Source organism: Glycine max, chromosome 12 (assembly GCF_000004515.6).
Source record: "Glycine max cultivar Williams 82 chromosome 12, Glycine_max_v4.0, whole genome shotgun sequence".
Classification (NCBI taxonomy): Eukaryota; Viridiplantae; Streptophyta; class Magnoliopsida; order Fabales; family Fabaceae; genus Glycine; species Glycine max.
This window is the reverse complement of record NC_038248.2, coordinates 8,854,216-8,864,459: the sequence shown is the minus strand read 5'-3', so window position 1 is coordinate 8,864,459 and position 10,244 is coordinate 8,854,216. Positions and strand designations below refer to the sequence as shown.

Here is a 10,244-nt window from a genome sequence, read left to right as displayed (position 1 = left end):
TCCTCTAACTCTTCTATGAGCTTCTTAAATGCATGGTAGTGATGATTTTGGAACTGCTTTGGCACCAGACTCTTTGAGTGCCGACCTCTTTGGTGAGTCTCAGTCCTGTGAGGAAAGCCTAATTACACGTGGCTTTGAAGCCGAAGTGTAACAATTGTGCCATGGCCATGTCGTTGGGTCCTTCCAAGATAAGCCCAGCTCTACTCCAATACTGGCTGGAGGAACCATCCAAATGCATCATCCACCATTCTAGTTTGAATTGTAGTGCTGAGGGAAATAGCTCGTTGATGAAGTCAACCAACACATGTGCCCGAATAGTACCTCTTGATTTATAGGAAATTTCATACTCAAAAATCTCGATTCACCATGTTATCATTCGTCCTGACAACTCGGGCTTTCATAGTATTTTGGCTTTGGGATAATTAGTCCAAACAGTGGTTTTATGGTTCTGAAAGTATTGGTGGAGACAAAAGGAAACATTAACAAGTGTGAGGGCTACCTTTTTCATTACCTGGTACCTCGTCTCTAGATCCTATAGTGCCCAACTCACAAAATACGCGGGCCTTAACTCACCCCCCTCCTCCTGCACCAGTATCGTGCTTGTGGCCTTTGTCGAGATCGAAAGATAGACAATCAACTTCTTGTTGGTATTCGATTTTGACAAGATGGGCGATGTTGCCAATGTCACTTTTTACATTCTTCATCCCAAACAATTTTTTTGGTCTTCTTGAGGATGTTCAAAATGGGTATGTCCTTCTCGACAATTCTTGGCATAAATCTTGACAAGGCTATTTTGTCGATTAGGCTTTAAGCCTTTTTTCACATTCCAGGGACTCCTTATCTCCATGACGTTGAGATTTATCTGGGTTAGCATGTATCCCCCGATGGGTGAGCATGAAACCTAAAAACTTCCCCCCTTCTACCCTAAAGACACACTTTTTTGGGGTTCAACCTCATGTTGTACTTTTTGAGCTGGCCAAAAAACTTCTTTTAGGTCCACCAAATGGGTTGTGATGTCGTCAAATTTGACTACCATATCATCTACGTAAACTTCTGGGTTTCGTCTAAGCTGACCTTGGAACACTCACCAAACTTTGATATGTTGCTTTGGCATTTTCAGTCTAAATGACAAGACTTTGTAACAAAAGTTTATAGATTCAATGATGAATTTCTTCTTCTCCTCATCCCTGGGATCCATCCTTATGTGATTGTAGCCGAAATATGCATCCAGAAAACTCAACATTCTATGTCTGGCTACTCCATTGACCAGACGGTCGATGTTCGGGAGTGGGTATGCATCCTTTGGGCATGCTCGATTCTGATCTGTGTAGTCCATACACATTCTCCACTTCCCGTTTGATTTCTTGACCATGACCACATTGGAAAGCCAAGTGGAATAGTCAATTTCCCTAATGAATTGGGTAGTCGTCCACTTGGCCACTTATTGTTGTACAGCCCAACATGTCTTTTCCCTAATCTTTCTTTTCCTCTGGGCGACTAGTTTGGCATCGACTAACTTATGACAATGAAAGCTCAAATCGATCCCAGGCATGTTTGTCGCAGACCATGCAAACAAGTCAGCCTGCTCCTGGATAACCCGTTGTATTCAGCTGTTGTCATTATTGGGTAACTGGTTTTCCAATTGAATGATCCATCCTTCCTTAGGTCCAAGCTGGAAGGCGGATGTCTTTTCTACTAGTTTCACTTGGTTGTCATCATTAGTTTTGGGGTCGAGCTCTAGTTCCTCTACCTCCTCAACTTTCATCCTAGCCTCCATGCAATGGCCGACTTTTGAAGCTCCTTCCATTGTATGAAGGCATAACCTAAGGCTCGCCATATAGCATTCTCTAGCCGTCCTCTGGTCAGCATGCACAGTTATGATGATCCCAGTGTCCGACTGGAACTTCATCGTGAGGTGAAGGGTTGAAACAACTGTGCCTAGGGCTTTGAGTGAAGGACAACCAAGAAGTATGTTGTACGACATGTGAGCATGCACTAGCACGTATCATATCTTTAGTCTTTTCTGTAGTGGTCCCTCATGTCCGAACTTGGTGTAAAACCAAATATAGCCCTTCGTCCCTGCCTATTCCTCAGCAAAACTGAACAATGGGTCATCATTTGGGAGGATTTCGGATTCGGGTATATCCATATGCTTGAAGGTGTTCCAAAATAACATGTTGGTCGAGCTTCCTTGGTCTACAAGGATCTTCTTGACTATGCTAGTTATCTCAACACTGATAACCATGGGGTCATCCTGCATAGGTCGATTGCCTTAAAGTCATCTTTTGTGAAGGTTATGGGTGACATGTTGGGTACTCGATGCCGGGAGACCATGTTGATGGATCGAACTTGTTGAATGTGTCTTTTTCATGCGGAGGCAGTGGCCCCAACCCCAATGAAACCTCTAGCGATGGTGTTTATGACCTGTCTCGGTTGGTCAATGGGTCTTTCTTTTTTCTCCCTCGAGCTGCTTCGATTCCTCTACCTTTTTGATTGACCTACATGTTCTCAGTCCCTCCCTTGGATAGACTCTAGTCTTGTCCTTCTCTCGGGCCTATACGACTGTGGCGTGTGGACAAACTCCTTTAGGTGGCCAAGCTTGATGAGTTCTTCTATCTTGTCTTTCAAGGCGCTACATTCCTATGAAGTTGTCGTGATTGCGGTGATATTGACAACATTTTGAGTAGTTGGCCTTCGGTGGGGTGTTATCTCTCTTTGGCATGGTTAAAATGTTAACGGCCAAGGCCTGATCCATGATGTGGGATATAGTGGCAGTAAGGGGAGTGTAATGAGCATAACACGGATCTTGTAACTCGATCTTATCAGCACTAGAGGTGTACTAATCAATGAACCCACCCCCAAAACCTATCCCTCCTTCTGTCGTCACGAACTTTGTTAGCTGGGCTTGTCATTATCTTTCTTGGCCATCACGACATCGTCCCACACTTGGTCCGAAATGATTCCTTCTTCTCCTGCTGGATGTTGGCGATGGCCACAAACGTTAGGTGGTGAGGCTGACTAGTAGAAAACTATTTCCAAAACATGTGTCCAGGGTGTTGAATGAATCCACGAAGTTGGGGGGGGGGTACCCATGTGAACCAATGAAGGGATTACCCCTTCAGCAATGTCGAGAACACCTGGTAAAGGATTGCATCATCCGTGGTGTATAGGCTCACCTGGGTGATGTACACATCCATGTGTTCGTTTGGGTCTGTGGTATCATCATTCTTCTCGATAGTCAAGTTCTTATAGTTGGAAGGAAGAGTTGCTTCCATGATGCTAGGGACAAAAGGGTTCTTAAAATGCAATAGTTGTCTCCCTAAAATGTTAATGGATGGGGGAATAGCGTCCTGACACACACTCAAATTGGTGGCTCTAGGTAAGCCGACTGCGGTTGACTCGACTTCTCCTCCTTCTGGCAGGTTAGCCTAAGGTTGTGGCGACATTTTCGCAAGTGAACATTCTTCCGCCAAAGGACGGCGACTTCTTCAGCATGGTGCCTTCACATTTTAGAGACCTGAGCCTATAGTCTGTGAACTATTGAGGACATGTCTATCTGGTCCTCTACATGAATGTCTTCATTGTGGTCATTGGTCGGTTGCTCCATTGTTGTGATATTCGTTCCAATCCTTCTTATTGCCATGAACTCTTGTGGTCATGATATATCTTACACAGCCCCACGGTGATGTCAAAATGTTCCTGTCACAAATGGACCAGATACTTACCCTTACGCTGAAAGGTCTTCTCTGGTGGTTCCTTGTCAAATCCTCTGGTGTGTGTGAGTCAGAAAGAGCGGGGAGGGGGTACTTGCAAAAAGTACCCCAACGCTCAAGTCAGGGTTCGACTCATAGTTGTTTGTGATATATAGTGAATATTTGAGAATGAATCAGTCCTCTTACCTGGGGGATTATCCCTTTTTATATTGAGCTTACTGGGCCTAGGGTCTATGACCTGATTACCAGTTGAGTAATACACCTCTTAATCATGCTTAGGCATTTCTAATTAAGTAATTACCCTGAGTGGGTTTATTAGTGATAATCACGGTCGAATGGTACTCACCATTTGTGCATGTTGATGGCCGAGATGGCTTGTACAAAATATATGGATATATGGCCAAGGGGGTACTCGGTTTGGATGTGCCAAGTGTCCCTTCGACTTGACCGAGTACTTTATCTAGTATAGTAAAATTTTTTGCTTGAAATAATGTAATACTTAAATGTAAGTACTGTTCAAATAAGAATGAATAAAGGGTTATCCTTGGAGTTATTTATTTGTTTATTTTAAATCATAGTTTAGGTGAGGCCTTACGGGTAAACTTCCAAATCAAGGCCATTTCAATCTATTTAATATTTGTTATTTCCATCTACCTCAGTGTGTGCTTTTATTGTGCCTTATTAAAGAAAGAAAGAAAGATTTATTTGAATGGTAATAAATTTCCAACATAACAAAGGAGACTTTATTGCACAATTGTGCATTGCAACTTTCTCAACTACTTCTTATTACCACCGTAACATGATTTCCCTTCAAGCTTGAAAATCACTCCCAATCTTTCCCACACCACTTGGAAAAACAATAAACCATAACCATAAGGTATCTCATATATCAAGAAACCATTGGCATAACATAAATAACGAAACCAAAACAAAATTTAGTGTTGAAAAGTAAACATATAAATTGCACTTAGGTGAGTCAATACCAATATATTCTTAGCTATTTATTTGTGTACAATGTTTCCGTATCTCTCCTTTTGTTTCGATCTTGACATTAATTCGTCCCATTTTCTCCATGGACTTGGCAAATTCTGCAAAGAATCCTTGAGTTGATTGAAGTTGTCTGATGATAATAGCCCTTGTGTTAGAGCTTTCAAGCAATGAAACATCTGATTGGAACAAGCCCATTCTCTTAACCACTTGTTTATAATAGCCAAGATCAAATGTGTCACAACTTCCGGGGTCCATCTCAATAAGTGTGGTGTTGTCATTGATATTCTTGCACTTAAAGGTCTTAAGATTTTTTGCATATTCATTGTCTAGAGTCGGGTCAGTGTCACCCTTGCCAGTGAAATTATATAAACGGGTTACAATTGATGGGCAATGGGAAACACCAATCGTCTGAGCACCTAAGGGTGTGTTTGGATGAAGGAATTTAAAATTATGAGAAATTTAAAATTCTAAGAATTTTAAATATTTTAATTGAAATTCTTTTATTTTCAAAATTTTATGTTTTGATAAAAAAAAAATTAAAATTGTCAGGGTGAAAAAAAATGAATGCAAAGAGAAAAGAATATATGGTTGGTGTGCTTCCAAAGAGAAGAATATTGATGCGGCATGGGGAGTCGCAGGGAAACCAGGACATGGCGGCGTACACCACCACACCCGACCACAACATTCAATCAACGACGCAAGGCATGGCCAAGGCCCTCCACGCCGGCGAGCACCTCCGCCATATGATGGGCAGCGACAGCTGCTCCCCTAACTAGCGGGTGCAGTTCTACGTATCCACTACGCTCGCACCCAATTGATGCTCTACGAGTTCAGACGGTGTTTCTTGAAGAAGAGGCTCCTCGGCGTGAGAGAAGAGTCACGAGTTCGAGAACGAAATTTTGGAAACTTTCAGGTGGAAGAGAGGATGAAGGTTATAAAGGAAATACGCGAACGTTTTGAAAGGTTCTTCTATTAAGAAGAGAATTTTAATTTCTCACCTTTTAGAAGGAAATTAAAATTCCACATTTTTAGTTGTTTAAAATTCTGTTTTAAAATTCCAAAAATTTAAATTCTTCATAAAAAAAACATTCAAACAATGAATTTTATATTAAAGAAATTTAAATTCTCTGATAAATTACTTTCCTCAGTTAAAATTTTATATCCAAACGCACTTTAAGGGAATTGAATCTTTGGTGATTAGAATCGAAGAATTTAAAATGTGTAACAAAGGAAATGATAAAACTTACATATAGTTTTTTTTTGCATGATTTTGATATTGTTATCCGATCAAAATTAGAGTTTCACCTTGGTAACTTATGTTCCTTTAATGTAAATTTTTAAGCTTAAATATATTTTTAGTTTTTTAAATATGATAATTTATTTTTTGTCTTCCAAATTTAAAATTGATCATTTTATTCTTATAATTTGAAAAGGATCCATTTTAATCCATTCATCCAAATGTCGTTAAAGATTTCACTTGTAGCTATTGAATTATAAGTCACTTACTTGACAATCCACTTTGATTTTGCATTCTAATTGTCAAACAACTGGCTACATGTGTGTTTTCCTTAAAATGTATTCATTTGCGTTTGGGCATAGGATGTTTTGAGGGAGGTACTAAAACAATTTTTCTCAAACATTAAAAAGATTAATTTTAAATTTTAAAAACATGTTTAAACCTAATTTTTATTACAAAACTTAGTATTTGACATACCAGAAAGCAAGACAAGGTCGTTTACATCAAGTCCAACATTCCTTTTACTTTTACTACTGACTCACTGATTGCCAGAAATTACTCCAGTCAGTACGTTTTCCTAGTTTTGCTGGAAATTATTTTACATTTTGAGTTCACAAGCACTGATCCATCACAACCCTGAAATTAATATATGTACTAGATATTAATGTTACATTCTTACCTCCTCAGTTTAACAAATTAAATAGCCATTGACTAGAAAATGAAACATAAATTATCTACATACATTGACAAAACAATCACGGAAGTGCATTCTTATGAGAGCAACTGCTAGTGATGGAGCATTGCGGCTATGCTCAACAACATACTTCAAAATTATTTTCTCAGCCTTTGGACAACTTTTGGCATAGAAACCAAGCTGCAACTGAGCTTGAGTTGATCCAATTAGTGCTATAAGAAATAATCAAAGCCTTGAAGTAACTCTGGCTCCCCATTTGTGCGTATTTGGCTGAGAGCTTAATTGCCTGCAGAAAACTATATAATATATATATATAGAGAGGATATAAAACTTAGATACTTTTTGTTAGAAGCAACTTCAATTCATTTCTTTGGTTGGATTCAGCACAACGCCTAGTTATTTATAGTCCTCAGCTTTGTGTAACAATTAACGAGGCAAATCATAATGGTTCATGCTGTAAAAATTCTTAAGGGGTTTCCTAGACTATCAATGATAGGAAACAACAGGATCTTGAAACCTATGGTTCTCACAAACAATCAATAAACAACAATAGATAATGATGTGTACCTTTCTCCATAGGAAGACTTGTACCTTTCTCCATAGGAACTTCTCTGCGGTGCACTTTGATTTCCTTGAAAGAAGAGAGAAATAAGATTTCACTTCCTTTATCCTTTCTTTTCTGCCTCTCTCCGTTCATGATGGCTATGAGTGAGAGAGAACACTTTTCTGGTCAGGAAGGGGACCTTATCTCACATTAGTGGGTATTAACCCCCTTTTATAACCACTACTCCCATCAAGTAGCAGTTAGCTCTAGAAACTTCTCCTATTAAGCCCAATTACAATTTAGCCCTTAATCATTAATTATTTACTTATTAGTCCCTACATAAGTCACATGCCTCTCACATGAGACATTAATTCTTACATTCTCCCACTTGGCTCATGTGACATTAATAAACATTATGGACTAAATAAATAAATAGATTAACTAACATAATGCGCATTAAAATTGACTAAATTGTTCTATACATTGGGTACATCATAATTTCATGATTAAGAATAGGAACCAATTCGAGTCATGGCGGTTGTACATCATCTGATCGACATAGTCCCTTCCATGTACTACAAATTAGTCTTCTCCTTAATATGACCATTAGTTAGGAGTACATAATTGGTCCAACATAATGTCTTCATTCAAGACAAAACCTGTTAACATTACTCTAACACAAACATGCATGCAAACAGAGAGAACAGGTAATCAGAAACATATCATAATTGAGCTCAGAGTGTCAGCAAAATTACATAAGGTAAATTACACTTAATGATCATCAATAACAATAATGTCCATACTTTCAACATGTTCTATAATGTCTTGGGCAATAATCTCTTATTCAAAGGGTCAACTATCATAAGGTTTGTGCTAATATGTTCTATTGACACTATTTGTTTCTGAACTTCTTCCTTCACGACAAAGTACCTCAATTTCATATGCTTAGCACCCTTAGAGTACTTGTCGTTCTTACAAAAATATTGTTGTGGAGTTATCACAATACATTTTCAGTGGCCTAGCAATACTGTCGACAATTCCAAGCCCTGAAATAAAGTTCCGCAGCCAATTAGCCTGAATTGTAGCCTCAAAACATACTACAAATTCAGCTCTTAGATGCAACAACAACTGATGCATACAAAATTACTTTCATTTGTGCGAGACTAACTCTGTCTCATTTTTAAATTAGAATAGGCGATGTTAAACACCTTTCCATCTTGAATCTCTCTAGCACTTTATCGATATATATACTTTCTGAGATAAGCCTAACAATCCTTGTGATCTATTATGGAATATTTCTATCCCTATCACATAGCTTACCTCACCCATATCTTTCACTTCAAAGTTTCTAGAGAGAAATTTCTTAGTCTCATGAAGAAGACCAAGATCGTTAGCTGCAAGCAAGATATCATCAATATACAGAATTAGAAAATAACCTTACTCCCACTGACCTTCAGATACATACACCGATAAACAATATTTTCCTTAAATCTAAAGGAAATAATGGTATCATTAAACCTCAAATACCATTGGCGGGAAGCTTGCTTTAAGACTGTATATTGATTTCTTTAGTATGCACACCAAGTGTTCATTTCCTTCAACTGAGAACCCCATTGGTTGGTCCATACAAACATTCTTCTCTAAATCTCCATTAAGAAAGACAGTTTTCACATCCATCTGATGTAGCTCCAAGTCATAATGGGCTACTAATACCATAATAATCCTGAAAGAATCCTTTCGTGAGACGGGTGAAAACGTCTCTTTATAATCAATGCCATATTTCTAAGTAAATCCCTTAGCAACAAGTCTAGCCTTGTAAAGTTCAAGGTTGCCATGAGAGTCACGTTTAGTCTTGAAGACCCACTTACAACCAACTCTCTTACAACCCTTTGGTAATTCTACAAGGTCCCAAACACCATTATGTTCCATGGAATCTATCTCTTGTTTCATGGCATTTAACCACTTCTCAGAACTATCACAACTTACAACTTGTGAAAACAAAACTGGATCATTATCATTAATGCTTAAGTTTGTTTCTGTTTCATGTAGGTATACCACATAATCATTCGAAATAGCTGGTCTCCTTTTCTCTTTGAGACCTTCTTAATGCTACTTCTTGTGGTTCCTCCATAATAGGTTCATTATGCATCATGGGTTCATTATTGTGTTGCTCCTCTTCATTAATTTTGTAGCAATAACTGAAGGAGCAATCACCTTATTGTTAGAGGCATAAGCTAAAAGGACTTACACTCTAACTTCTTTAATTTCCATTTCTCGTGGAACTGTACTCCCACTGATTTCATCATTTCCAATGAACCTTGCATTTCCAGTTTTGACAATTCTCATACTATGATTAGAACAATAAAACATATACCCTTTTAACTTTTCTGGATAACCAATGAAATATCCGCTGATTGTTCTTGCATCCAATTTTATTTCTTGCGGATTATAAATCCTTATTTCTGCCTGGCAACCCCAAACATGCAGGTGCCTTATACTAGGTATCCTATTTGTCCACAGTTCAAAAAGTGTCTTTGGAACTGTCTTACTAGGAACCCTGTTCAATACATGACAGTTTTCAAGGCATACATCCACAAAGATACGGGTAAAGTCTAATTGATTAACATACTCCTAACCATATCCATTAAAGTTCAATTACGCCTTTCTGATACACCATTTTGTTGTGGTGTACCGGGAATTGTGTATTGCACACAAATGCACGTTTCTGAACAAGCTTAGTAAATGGACCTGGGTGTTGCCCAGTTTCATCATATCTTCCGTAATACTTATCACCTCTATCATATCTAATAATTTTCACATTTATGTCTAATTGTCATTTTACTTCATTGTAGTAAATTTCTAAGGCATCCATTGCCTAAGAAATCTCGGGCAGTAAGTAGACATAACCGTAACGTGAATAATCATCAATAATGGTGATAAAGCATTATTCCTTTCCGAAAGAACTAACATCAAAAGGTCCACAAATATCAGTATGCACAATTTCAAGAAGCTGAGTGCTTCTTGTAGCTCTTTTCTTTGTATGTTTTGCTTGTTTTCCATTAATAC

General features: G+C 38.4%; 1 protein-coding gene across 1 annotated transcript; it reads right to left on the bottom strand.

Annotated features, from left to right (window-relative positions):
• Nucleotides 1–4,706: 4,706 nt before the first annotated feature.
• LOC100808444 (peroxidase 3) lies at nucleotides 4,707–6,890 on the bottom strand. The gene is made up of 3 exons (XM_006592985.1): nucleotides 6,811–6,890; nucleotides 6,418–6,473; nucleotides 4,707–5,119 (listed from the first exon to the last, which is right to left on the bottom strand). The coding sequence occupies exons 1-3, from the start codon at nucleotides 6,888–6,890 to the stop codon at nucleotides 4,707–4,709; spliced, it is 549 nt and encodes a 182-aa protein (XP_006593048.1).
• Between the last annotated feature and the right edge of the window lie 3,354 nt (nucleotides 6,891–10,244).

Excerpts from the sequence above, each read along its gene's own strand:
- LOC100808444 (XM_006592985.1), bottom strand. The coding sequence starts at position 6,890 with ATGGGGAGCCAGAGTTACTTCAAGGCTTTGATTATTTCTTATAGCACT. Across the intron at positions 6,474-6,810 it reads TCAAGCTCAGTTGCAGCTTG|TAGTAAAAGTAAAAGGAATG; the intron begins GTTTCTATGCCA and ends TCAGTGAGTCAG. Across the intron at positions 5,120-6,417 it reads CGACCTTGTCTTGCTTTCTG|GTGCTCAGACGATTGGTGTT; the intron begins GTATGTCAAATA and ends ACACACCCTTAG.